At 61.5% G+C, this 12,124-nt stretch overlaps 2 protein-coding genes across 2 annotated transcripts; both read right to left on the bottom strand.

The window, feature by feature from the left end:
- Window positions 1-2,442: 2,442 nt before the first annotated feature.
- On the bottom strand, window positions 2,443-3,659 carry LOC101018921 (cytochrome c oxidase subunit 6B2). Its single transcript, XM_009195359.2, has 4 exons — window positions 3,523-3,659; window positions 3,288-3,400; window positions 2,716-2,816; window positions 2,443-2,624 (listed from the first exon to the last, which is right to left on the bottom strand). The coding sequence occupies exons 2-4, from the start codon at window positions 3,397-3,399 to the stop codon at window positions 2,571-2,573; spliced, it is 267 nt and encodes an 88-aa protein (XP_009193623.1). The 5' UTR covers window position 3,400; window positions 3,523-3,659; the 3' UTR covers window positions 2,443-2,570.
- Window positions 3,660-3,763: 104 nt separating this feature from the next.
- On the bottom strand, window positions 3,764-11,662 carry FAM71E2 (family with sequence similarity 71 member E2). The gene is made up of 11 exons (XM_003916126.5): window positions 11,335-11,662; window positions 10,997-11,151; window positions 10,664-10,922; window positions 9,859-9,883; window positions 9,609-9,679; window positions 9,435-9,538; window positions 9,284-9,336; window positions 9,124-9,200; window positions 7,100-8,775; window positions 4,097-4,188; window positions 3,764-3,963 (listed from the first exon to the last, which is right to left on the bottom strand). Exons 1-10 carry the CDS (start codon window positions 11,482-11,484, stop codon window positions 4,161-4,163), a joined length of 2,598 nt encoding a protein of 865 aa, XP_003916175.3. The 5' UTR covers window positions 11,485-11,662; the 3' UTR covers window positions 3,764-3,963; window positions 4,097-4,160.
- Between the last annotated feature and the right edge of the window lie 462 nt (window positions 11,663-12,124).

Here is a 12,124-nt window from a genome sequence, read left to right on the forward strand (position 1 = left end):
GCCATCCCTGGGCTGTCTGTCCGGTCGATCAGTCCCACTGTCCAGTACGAGATGGGGCACCAGAATTGAGCCGACATGCTGATTCGAGTGACTCAGATTGTCTCTCTGGCTAGAGACCCCACACACTGAGAAGAGCCAGAGCCAGACACCGTTCTGCTTGGTATGTTTTCACATCGCCGTCCTCCCCACAGCCCTAGGAAGTGGAGGTGTCATTATTATGTCATTGTTACCATATTTCAGATGAAAAGACCACAGTGCGAAGGGGCTAGCGAACTCGTCCCAGGCCACATGGTTAGTAAGCTTCAGGGCCTGGACCGAACTCATTTTCAGAACCGTTTGGGCTCTGCCACCTTCAGGATGGGGAAGAGGGAAACCCAGAGAGAGGGGGCAAAGCTGCGCCCCTAGGAGCCAAGGGACAGTGAGTAGGAGAGGCAGAGTAGGTGGCCTTCAGGATCCATGATCTGGAGGCTGGGAGGACGGAGCAGGTTCTGAGGGAAGAACTGCAGAGGGAGGGGATGATGGCAGGATTGAAGAGATGGGGCTGGAGGAGGAGAAAGAAGTGGGGAGGAGGAGGTTGAGCGAACAAGGATGCAGGTGTTCTGGGTGGGGGCAGGAATAAGTGGAGTGGCCTCAGTTTTCTCTGACCTGGGAGGTTGCCGAGACTGTGAGGCTGGCATTAGGGGTCTCAGGACGCGGCTGCTAGACACCAGGGAAAGCCAGCTGGAGCACATGTTGGAGGTGTTTGGAGTTTGCACATGTGATGGTCCACCAGGCTGTAGGCCAGGCCGGGCAGGTCTGCCCCTGCCCCTGGCTCAGGCATCAGTGGGGCAGTGGCAGCTGCAGAAGGGGTCGGGAGTGTGAGAATGTGCTGAGATGAGGTCTGGAAGCAGTGAAGAGAAGATGGGAGGGGGAGGAAGAAGGAAGGCTGGCCAACAGCGCAAAAATGGGTTCTAGACACGGCTCTGGGGAGGTCACGAGGCAGTTGTGGCTGCACAGGTGTGGTGCCCTGTGCTTGGGATGTTACCTGGGTGACCTCACCAACTTAGCTCCATTCTGTGACTCAGAGAGGGGTCCTGCCCCCGTGGTTCTACCAGCGCCTCTGTGCCTGCGGCAAGGCTCTGGGGACGTTGCATGAACAGGAAGCCCTCCTGTAGCTGAGTCCACACCCTGTACCCTCACCCCATTCTCGGGTTGTGGTCAGAGACGGAGTCAGGAGGCCAAGATCTCAGAGGTGGCGTCATCCTGGGAGATGGCCCGTCTAGGGTGTGTCCTGGGCAGCGTGGAGGGCAGGTGATGGACAGGTTATCATGGAGCAGGGAGCAGGATGGAGTCAGTCCTCTGAGCTCACCCAGCTCCACCTCCTCTGATAATGGGGCCCTGAGCCATCTTAGCTTGCCTTGGGGAACCTTGGGTTCACACAGGTCAAGAAGCTTGTCTAGGGTCACCCTGCAAGTTGTCATGATTAGTTGTAGTCACCTTTGAACCCTGGGGTTGAACAGGGCCTCAGAGGGCCGCTTCAGTCAGAGGTTGGGACTTCCCCCTCCTAAGAGCCCCTTTGGGAGGCTGATAGTTCAGGGAGCACCAGTTGGGAAAACCAGCACCCCAGGCTGACTGGTCTCACAGCTCCCTCCGCAGGACCAGGCTAGAACCCTAGGGATCTGTGCCAGGATGGGGAAGGAGTAGAGAATGATTCCGAGGGAGCTCTGAGCGTCCTCTGGGTGCTGGCAGTCTGGCGGGGGTCACGGGAGAAATTGCGGCGATATGTGTGGTAGGAGAGACCGACAGCGGCCTCTGCGGGGTGGGGGTGCGGGGTGAGCCTGATGCACTGGAGAACCGAGCAGGCTGCTACTCCTGGCTGTGGGTGTGGGTGCCAAAAGGGTGGACACCAGGGGACTCTGTTGGGAATAAGCTGGCTCCCGTGATGGGGCTCTCGATGTTCTGGGAGGGGAATGAGCCAGGTGGGAAGGGAGTGGTGGAGAGTCCAGAGAGAGTGGGGGAGGGAGGGATGGAGTCAGCTTTGGGTGGTACAAAGAAGACCCCTCAGGATCCCAGATGGGATGGATCGGGGTGGGATGGGGAAGGAGCCTGGGGAGATGGTGCAGGCAGGAAGGGAGTAGGGGAAAGACTGAGGTGAGAGGTAGGTGTGGTGATTGAGAGGCAGGAACACTTGGAGTCATCTAGGTGGGACAGTGTTGAGAACTGGGGACCCTGAGCTGGCTCACAGCTGTCAACATGAGGCATCTACCTGCTGGAATGGAGAGGGAAAAGGACGGGAGGCACTCGGCTTCCTATCTTAGGGCCCTGACTGCCGTCTCTGCTTGATGGAGCAGCAGTCCTTCACCTGCCCCTTATTAGAAAAAGCAGTGTTAGCCCGGACACAGGCACAGGGAGGATCCCCACCACCACCACGACGCACCGCTGGCTGGGCATGAAGAAGGAACATCAGCAACAGCATAACATTATTCGTGGCTTAGACACTGGGAGGTAGGGGTGGATAACCGAGGCCGGGCCTCCGCGAGACAAAAAGATGCAGGGTCACTGCATCTTCAGAGGAGGCCGCGCCGGGGCAGTCAGATTTTGCCGGCGAAAGTCCCGTTCTTGATCTGCTCATTCCAGCTCTCCACCTGGGAAGCAGAAAGGCAGGGAGCGGGACGCCGGCTCAGCCTCAGCCGAGCCTTCCCCACGCCTGGCCCGGCGCCCCCTCTGCCGACTCACCCAGCTGGTGGGGCACAGCGAGTGGTACACGCGGTAATAGTACTCGCAGGGCTGCGTGCTCTTCCCACGGCGGGTCCTGATCTTGAGGCAGCGGTGGTAGTCTGTGGGGGGCGGGGTCACGCGACAAGCCACGCCCATTCCAGGACAGGATCCGCCCTTCCACTACTGGGTCCCTCCCAGTTCTTCCCCGCTTCGCCCCGCCTCCCTCTACCCCCGAGGCCTCCATCCCGCCCCTCCCAGCCATGCCCCAACCCCTACCTCCCTCACACTGCTCCTCCTAGCCAGACCCTGCCCCTACCTACCTCGCCCCACACCTTCCAAATCAGGCCTTGCGCCTACCAACCTCGCCCCGCCCCGCCCCGCCCCTCCCGGCTCAGCCCCGCCTTTTCTCGGCCCGGCCCCGCCCCTACCAACCTCTCCCCGCCCCTCCCAGCTCAGCCCCGCCCCCACCAGCCCAGGCCCGCCCTGCCTCCCGCCCTAACGGTCTCCACGGGACTTCGGGTGGGAGTGGCCCTCCCTGCCTTCCCTCGTCACACCCTGCTCCCCCCATAACCTGGCTGAGCAGGTCTCACCCAGGAAGTTCTGGTAGCAGTTACGGGTCTGGTTCTGGTTGGGGAAGCGCGGGTCGAAGGGCGGCGTCGACCATTTCCCCTTGGGGGGCTCCTGGGCTTCCACATCCAACATCCTAGAAGGAGGCAACTTCTGCGGGACGGGACGGGGACTCCGTGCCGCCGAGGGGGCGCCCTCGCTCCGACCCGTCCCCCCATCCGGACCCCCGCCCCTCAACCCCACCCGTCGTGCCCTCACCAGCCTGACGTCGGCGGCCACTGGATCTGCTGTAGGACGGTCCCCGGGTGCCGCTGGCTTCTGAGTCCGCGGGGTGCGGTGCCCCCCGGCTCAGGAGAAACGCACCCGCGGCCAGATTGGCTCGGACGCCCGAGCCCCAGCCAATGGGAGCAGTCGTGCGCCGCGGGCCTGGTAGGGGCGCCCCCACCCACCCCTCGCTCCCTGACGCCCCCTCGGGGACCCGCGCGCACAGGCACTGAGGTGCGACCTGCTGAGTCTCAGACTCAAGCTTTAATCTCTGCGAAGTTGGGCGGCTCCACGGGCTCGCCCCGCCCCCGCCCCCGTCCCCCAATATATAAAGGCATATCGATAGTTCTGGTATCTACCGGACGGGGCGAATCCCCCCAAGCGGCCTTTCAACATTCCGCTTCTTACAGTCGGTGCGCACAGAACCCTGGGGGCCTGTGGAGTTAAGAGGAAAGAGTGGCGGTGGGGTCAGGGCTCCTGGGACCCCCCCTTCCCCCCCGTTCCTCCCCCCCGCCCCCCCCCCGCCCCCCCCCCCCCCCCCCCCCACCTCCAGGGTCTTAAAGGGTACCTGGCAGCGCTGGGCTCCTCCGGACAGTTTCCGACTGGGGTTGAGCCCCACCCCCCGCATCCAGCTACTCAAAGTGCTGGGAGTGCTGCAGGCTGCAGGGAGAAAGCAAGCAGAGAGAACTTTGGGGGACAGGGTAGGGAGAGAGGGGTGCCCAGGGCTTTAAGAGCTGCAGATGGGCCGGGCGCGGTGGCTCAAGCCTGTAATCCCAGCACTTTGGGAGGCCGAGACGGGCGGATCACAAGGTCAGGAGATCGAGACCATCCTGGCTAACACGGTGAAACCCCGTCTCTACTAAAAAAAAAAAAAAAAAAAAAAAAAAAAGAGCTGCAGATGCCTGGCTTAGGAATCTGGGCAGGTGGTTTCACCTCTAGAACCCTGCTAAGCTTCTCTCCCTCCTGCCTGGTTAATATCAGGCCTGACTCAGGATTGGTCACACTGGCAGCCAAATGTAGGAATTAAGAATCCCGGCCAGGTGCGGTGGCTCATCCCTGTAATCCTAGCAGTATGTGGGGCGGAGGCGGGAGGATTGCTTGAGCCCAGGAGTTTGAGACTAGCCTGGACAACATGGTGAAACCCCATCTCTACAAAAAATACCAAAGTTAGCCAGGCGCGTTGGCGCATGCCCGTGGTTACAGCTACTCAGGAGGCTGAGGCAGGAGAATCACCTGAGCCTGGGTAGGTTGAGGCTGCAGTGAGCTGTGATGGCATCACTGCACTTCAGCCTGGGCAACATGTGAGACCTCGGTTTTGTTTTGTTTTGTTTTGTTTTGTTTGAGACTGAGTCTCACTCTCTCTCCCAGTCTGGAGTACAGTGGCACCATCTCCGCTCCCTGCAAGCTCCACCTCCAGGGTTTACGCCATTCTCCTACCTCAGCCTCCCGAGTAGCTGGGACTACAGGCGTCCGCCACCATGCCCGGCGAATATTTTGTATTTTTAGTAGAGACGGGGTTTCACCGTGTTAGCCAGGATGCTCTCTATCTCCTGACCTTGTGATCCGCCCGCCTCGGCCTCCTAAAGTGCTGGGATTACAGGCGTGAGCCACCACGTCCAGCCCCAGAGACCTCTTTTCTACAAAAAATCAAAAATTTGGCTGGGCTTTTGGAGGCTGAGGCAGGAGGATCACTTGAGCCCAGGAAGATTGAGGCTGCCGTGAGCCATGATCACACCACTGCACTCTAGCCTGGGAGAGAGAGCAAGAGACTCTGTCTCTAGAGGGACTGCACTCTAGCCTGGTGAGAGCGCTCACCTCCAACCCATGAGTAGCCACTCCCCTTCCTCCACACCAGGCCCCTGGCCTCCAGCCATTCACTCTCTGTCTCTACGGGTTGGCCTGTTCTGGGCATTTCATGGAAATGGGGTCTCTGTGGCCTTTTGTGTCTGGCCCCTTTCACTTGGCATGGTGTTTCTGAGGTGTTGTAGCCTAGAGACGCCCCTCTCTCCACACTCTCCTGACTGCTGCCATCAGGACTTCAACCCCAGCCCCCACATCACTTCCACACTGGTAAATCCAGAGGTGTGACCCCAGGCCCCGCTTCCTTCACCTGACCACAGCGTTTGACACCGACGTTCCCTCCCTGCCTTGTCGCTGTCTCCACATGGTGCTGAGATGCCCCCGTCTCTGGCTGCTCTGCTCTCCCTGACTCTGGCTCCTCTTTGCCCAAACACCTCAGACTTTTCTCCATCTCCACTCACTCGCCGGTGAATTCCTCCAATCTCACAGCCTGAGCTAACCTGTCTGTGCACCAGTGACTCCCCAAATTGCTTCCCCTGAGCTCCAGACTCGTGTCCAACTGCTTACCCTGCATCTTCCCTGACACCTCAGAATCAAGGTGTCCGAAAGAGAGGTGCTCCCGAGCGCCTCCCAGAACCTACTCCCCTGCACTGCCGCCGCCTGCTCTGGGCATCTCGAACCCACATCCTCCCAGCCGTCTTCAAGTCAGCCTTTCTCTCACATCACAAACCCCAATCCGTGAAGCAATCTATTGGCTCACTCTTCAAAGCATCTCCAGAGTCCCCCGCTTCTCCACACCTCCATCACCTCCCGTCTTGTGCAAGCCACCATCATCTCCTACCTGGGTTCCTGCAGCCGCCTCCACCCTGTCCTCCAGGCGCCCACTCTTGCCCCCTCTACATCCTCCACGCCCCAGCCAGAGGCAGCCTCTTCACACATAAATCAGTCCCCATTATTCTTCTGCTCCAAACCCTCCAGCTCGCTCAGAGTCAAAGCCAAAGTTCCTAAAATTGTCTGCAAAGTCCTCCGTGATGGGCGTCCCCCTGCTGCGCCTCTGACCGAGTTTCCACCCTGGGATCCCCGTGGTCCAGCACATTACAAACACTCCTGCCTCAGGGACTTTGCAGTGGCCATTCCTTCTGCTGGCATGCTTTCCCTGCAGATGGCCTCATGGCTTCCTCCGTCCTTTCCTCCAAGTCTTCACACAAACCACTCCAGCTCAATGAGGCCTCCCTAGACCACCTGGGCTGTGGTGGGGGCTGTCCTGTGCACTATAGGATGCTGAGCGGCATCCCTGGTCTCTACCTGCTAGAAGCCAAGAGCACATCCCACCACCACCAGCCCCATGGTCAGACGCTGTATCCCCACTGCCTAGAACAATGCCTGGCACAGAGTCGGCACTCACTATGTATCAGAGTGAAAGGGGGCCGAGCGTGGTGGCTCACGCCTGTAATCTCAGCACTTTGGGAGGCCAAGGCGGGCAGATCACTTGAGGTCAGGTTCAAGACCAGCCTGGCCAACATGGTGAAACCCCGTCTCTACTAAAAATACAAAAATTAGCCGGGCATGGTGACACACGCCTGTAATCCCAGCTACGCAGGATGCCAGGAGGTGGAGGTTGCAGTGAGCCAAGATCATACCACTGCACTCCAGCCTGGGTGACAGAGTGAGACCCTGTCAAAAAAAAAAAAAACGGGAAAGGAGGGAGTGATCGTCTCTATCTCATAAACAGCAGAGCTCACAGTAAATGCTAGCTGCTAACCCCCGCTACCTGGGTGGAAGGTTAAAGACACCCGATTCCTCCTGTATTTCCTCTGCCTTGGTGGCCGTGTTCCTCACAGTTTCAAGTTCTAAGAGCATGGGCAAAAGAATTTCTGAAGACGACCCCACAGTGGCCAGGGGGTGCTGGGCTGGCATCTTCACGGGCTCCTGCGACAGTCTCTTGGGCTGCTGGGACGCCTTGGCTGTGGCCTCCGTCTTTGAGATGGGGGTCTCCGAGAGGGGGGATGGCGGTAAGCCCTCCCACCGTGAGGCGGGCAGGGGGATAGGCGCCTGGGAGATTCCTTCCCTCTTGGGACTGGCAGAGGTGGGCTTGGAGCGAAGGGGCACCTTGGGCGGCGGCCCCTCGGGGTCCCAGGGTGACCCTTTACTCTCGCCCCATTGCTGCTTGCCCTCCTTCACCCAAGTGTGCGACTCTGGCTGTTCTCTGACCACCACTGGCTTCCCCTCCGGTGAGGACAGCTGGCCTGGGTGGAAGGGCATTGAAGCCATCACTGACGTGGCGGACGCCTGCGAAGTCGCCAAGAGCCAGGAGGGAAGTGAGACCAGAGAGGGTTTCACGCGCTGCTCTTTGGAGTTGGCCAAGATCGTGAGCTTGGCGAGGGTGAGCGTTTCCACGGAGAAGGGTCTGCTGAGCTCCTGGGAGGGGCCCTCGACGGCCCGCTCCTTTGTCTCGACCCATCTTTTCCGCTGCTCCAGCTCCTTGGATCTCGTGCCAGGCGGGTCCAGGGACCTCTCTTCAAGCTTCGCCAAGTGGGCCCGGTCCTCCAACTTCCCCTGGCCCCTGAAGGCCTCCAGGGTCACCTCCTGGGTTTTGCTAACCAGGATGTCCTTGGACTCCTTCTTGGTCACGGTGAAGGGCGACTCCAGGGACTTGACCTGAGTCGTCATCACCACGTCTGTCTCCTGGGTGCCCACCGTCACCGCTGGCTCCGGTTTCCCTCCAGACGGGCTTCTCTCCAGCGCAGCTCTTCCAGGAATTCCTGTTGGCAACACGTCGCCAGGGAGCCTCCCCCGTGAGGCAGGCAAGCCCGGTGCCATCTGGTATTGGGGAGGTGAGGTCTGTGGAGCCTTTTGGGACGGGACAGGGAGAAGCAGAGATTTCCTCTTTGGAGCAGTGGGGGACACAGCCTTCTGGGGAATGGTAGGTACAGATGGGGCCTTCTGAGATGGGGGTGGGGTCTTCTGGGGTGGGGCAGGTACGGCTGAGGCCTTCCAGGGAGGAGCTGATGCAGCTGAGACCTTCTGGGGAGGAGCCAATCCAGGTGGGGGCGTCCACGAGGAAGCAGGTACAGCTGGGAGCGTCTGGGACTGGTCAACGAGGAATGGTGCCTTGCAAGATGTGACAGGGCCCCTCTGGCAGGGTGGTGGCCCCTGCCCCTGGTGGGAGCCCATAGACCTGGCCTTTTCCCTGCCCCTGGGGATGGAAGAGTAGGGTGTGGAGAGGCGGGCAGCTGGGGGATAGGGAGCCAGGCCAGAGGTAGCAGATGACAAAGTGCTGCTCTCAGAATCCATGAGGTCTTCCATGTCCTGATGCCACAGGCACGGGTCCAGAGAGCTGCAGGAGCCCAGAAAGAAGCAATCAGGGCTGTCAGCTGAGACACAGTACGAAGGGCTCTCAACCACAGGTCCCTGGCCTGTGGCCTCCTCAGATGCAGTTGTGCAGGCCTGTAGATGGACAGAGGGGAGAGGATGCATGGTCAGGATGCATGGAGATCCCAGACCCGGGAGAGCAGACCCCAGCCCCTCCTCCCTCAGACCCAGGAGTCCAGACCTCTGGCCCCTCCTCCCTCAGACCCAGGCTTCCAGACCCCCGGCCCCTCCTCCCTCAGACCCAGCCGTCCGGGCCCCCGGCCCCTCCTCCCTCAGACCCAGCGTCCGGGCCCCCGGCCCCTCCTCCCTCAGACCCAGGCGTCCGGGCCCCCGGCCCCTCCTCCCTCAGACCCAGGAGTCCAGGCCCCCAGCCCTCCTCCCTCAGCTCTGGGGCCTGGGCCCCGGCCCGGGTATAAGGCTGGCCTTTGGAGAGGACTGTGTCTGCTTGGCCGTGCTGGAAATGATGCTGAAGATGGTCCAGATGGTGATGCTGGTCTTCTCTGGATGGGGGAGCAGTCTGAGCCCTTTGGGGCGGGAACCAGAGCCACGCAGTGTGGCAGGGGGTGGGGTGGGTTGATCTTACCAGAAAAGTGGGCTTGGGTGTGAGTTCTGTCGGGGTGGAAGTCTGGGTGGGACCTGCAGGAGCAATACCGTGGGACTTTGGTGGCATCTGGGCTGGGGTCTCCCACCTTCTCCCACCCACCCACCCACCAGCAACAAGACCCCACGCCCACTTCTTTTCTGCAGGTTTCTTCCCGACGTCGGCATGCTCCAGCTGCGACCAGATGAGGGGCACAGAGTCGCCCACGGCCTGAGACTTGAAACTGCGCTTGAGTGCCTGGCACGGGTGAGGAAGGGACGGTTAGACAGGGGCAGCCCCTAGGGCGCGCACCGCCCCGCCAGCTCACCTTGGCCTTCCTCTGTCTCCGAGTGGCCACCAGAGACTTCTTACAAGGAAAGTTGTGCTCAGCAACCCTGACTGGGAAGAGAGAAAACATCCTGGATCAGGGACCCCAGGGGAGGGCATGAGGACCTACCCCAGGAGCTTGTGCAGGCCCCGACCAAGGGAGGGGGAAGAGCCAAAGGGTGCAACTCCGTCCCTGCTGGGGGAGACGACCCGACACCCAGAGGTCCTGAAGAACAGCAGGGCCTGCTCACCTGCATGTCTGCTGACGGGCTGGTCCTGCGGAGACAGAAGGAGGCAGGAGGGGCCTGGGCTTCCACATCTCCATAACCTACCCAGCCAGAGGTCTAGGCCCCCTCCTGCTCCCAGGACCCTGCGATCCAGCCCCTCCTCCCTCCAGAGCCAGCAGTCCAGACCCAGCCCCTCCTCCCTCAGACCCAGGAGTCCAGACCCAGCCCCTCCTCCCTCGGGCCAGGGTCCAGACCAGCCTCCTCCCTCCAGACAGGAGTCCAGACCCAGCCCTCCTCCCTCAGACCCAGGGGTCCAGACCCAGCCCCTCCTCCCTCAGACCCAGGAGTCCAGACCCAGCCCCTCCTCCCTCAGACCCAGGGGTCCAGGACCCCAGCCCCTCCTCCCTCAGACCCAGGAGTCCCCCCAGCCCCTTCTCCCTCAGACCCAGGAGTTCAGACTGCCAACCCGCCACCCTCAGAACCAGGAGTCCAGACTCCCAGCTCCTCCTCCCTCAGACCCAGGAGTCCAGGCCCCCAGGCCCTCCTCCCTCGACTCAGGTGTCCAGACCCAGCCCCTCCTCCCTTGAGTCAGGGGCCCAGACCCCCGACCTAGACTTTGGGCTCTTGGTCCCAGTCCCCTGTGGATCTGGCCGGGGAGTTCCTAGGGCCTGCCATGCCCTGGGCTGTGGAGCTAGGGTCCCACCTGCAGGTGCCCGGGGAGTTCCTAGGGCCTGCCATGCCCTGGGCTGTGGAGCTGGGGTCCCACCTGCAGGTGCCCGGGGAGTTCCTAGGGCCTGCCATGCCCTGGGCTGTGGAGCTGGGGTCCCACCTGCAGGTGCCAGGTGGAGGCAGGTGCTTTGGCCAGGGGCACATCCAGGGGGGCCGTGCACATGGTCCTGGGGGCCCAGGTGGGAGGCGGCTCCTGAAGCAGGTTGATGAGGCGGATCCAACAATGGAACAGGAAGCCTGCCTCGTTGTCGGGGGCGTCCAGAGCCAGGTAGTACTGGCGGCCCGAGACCAGGCGCAGCTTCAGGCGCCAGGCAGAGAGGTCATGGACGCAGAGGTGGACGAGGTCCAGGGGGATCATCCTGGGAGAGGCAGAAGGGAGCGTCTAGAGCAGGAAGGGCAGAGGGGGCGGCCAAGGGGTTGGGGGATGCGGCACCTGGTCAGCACGAGGCCCGAGCAGTCCCCGTCCTCGGCAGGCTGGCCGATCAGCAAGATGTCGGGCAACACCAGGCCTGGCAGGGAGGCAGCCACGCCCATGGCCAGCCGGTTGGTTCTGTGATTCACGAACACTGGGCCCCCTTGATGGGTCACCTGGGGCAGTCAGGGAGAGGTGCTGGAACCATTCCTTCCTCCAGCACCCGCGGCCTGAGCCTCCCTCCTGATCGTCCCCTACACAGGGACGGCTAAATCCCATTCCCTCTCAAAATCCCCCAGCCCGGGTGGCCTCGCTTCCCCTCTGCCCCTCTCAGCCCCAGGGCACTGGGAGCTGGAGACCTGAACAAAGTTACTCTCGAACATGGGCAGTGGACGGAGGGGCAGGTATTCGCCCTTCTGGAGGGTCTTTTGCAGCTCCCCCAGAACAGGGACCCACTTCGGGGTGCCCTGGAGCGGCTCAGGGCGCCTCCTGTTTCGAAGCCAGATCATGGTGGCGGTGGGTGCTGGTTTAGGGACCCAGAACGCAGGTGTGCAGGCCTCCCAGCCCCGGCCCACCAGCCTTGGCCCCTGGGGCTTCACGGGTGCCTGGAGCTCAGAGTTACAGAGCGTGGAGATGCCCCAGGCTGGGAGACTCGAGCCTTGGCCATGGCCCTGCCAGGGTGGACAGCAGGGGCTGGGGGGAGGAGCCTCTGGTGGAGGGGCTTTGTGACCTCATCGGACACACAGGGGCCTCTTCCGGGAACTCTCCGGGGACCGTGGGCTCTCTTCTCCTCCAGGGATATAGCCTGGAGTTTTTTTGTGCGTTTGTTTCTTTGTTTTTGAGATGGAGTCTGGCTCTGTAAGCCCAGGCTAGGAGTGCAGTGGCGGATCTCAGCTCACTGCAAGCTCCGCCCTCCTGGGTTCCACGCCATTCTCCGGCCTCAGCCTCCCGAGTAGCTGGGACTACAGGCCACGCCACCTGCGCCGGCTACTTTTGTATTTCTTAGTAGAGCCGGGGTTTCACCGTGTTAGGATGATCTCGATCTCCTGACCTGCGTGATCCACCCGTCTCGGCCTCCCAAAGTGCTGGGATTACAGGCTTGAGCCACCGCGCCCGGCCTGTTTCTTTGTTTTTTGAGAGGGAGTTTCA

This window comes from Papio anubis, chromosome 20 (genome assembly GCF_008728515.1).
Source record: "Papio anubis isolate 15944 chromosome 20, Panubis1.0, whole genome shotgun sequence".
Taxonomy (NCBI): Eukaryota; Metazoa; Chordata; class Mammalia; order Primates; family Cercopithecidae; genus Papio; species Papio anubis.

What these genes read in the sequence shown, in the direction of transcription:
- FAM71E2 (XM_003916126.5), bottom strand. Translation starts at nt 11,484, where the DNA reads ATGATCTGGCTTCGAAACAGGAGGCGCCCTGAGCCGCTCCAGGGCACC. An exon ending in TCGAGAGTAACTTTGTTCAG is followed by an intron (nt 11,152 to 11,334) that starts GTCTCCAGCTCC and finishes TGACTGCCCCAG; the next exon opens with GTGACCCATCAAGGGGGCCC. An exon ending in CACCCAAGCCCACTTTTCTG is followed by an intron (nt 9,201 to 9,283) that starts GTAAGATCAACC and finishes TCCCCCATCCAG; the next exon opens with AGAAGACCAGCATCACCATC.
- LOC101018921 (XM_009195359.2), bottom strand. Translation starts at nt 3,399, where the DNA reads ATGTTGGATGTGGAAGCCCAGGAGCCCCCCAAGGGGAAATGGTCGACG. An exon ending in CTGCTACCAGAACTTCCTGG is followed by an intron (nt 2,817 to 3,287) that starts GTGAGACCTGCT and finishes CGCCCCCCACAG; the next exon opens with ACTACCACCGCTGCCTCAAG. An exon ending in CGCTGTGCCCCACCAGCTGG is followed by an intron (nt 2,625 to 2,715) that starts GTGAGTCGGCAG and finishes TCTGCTTCCCAG; the next exon opens with GTGGAGAGCTGGAATGAGCA.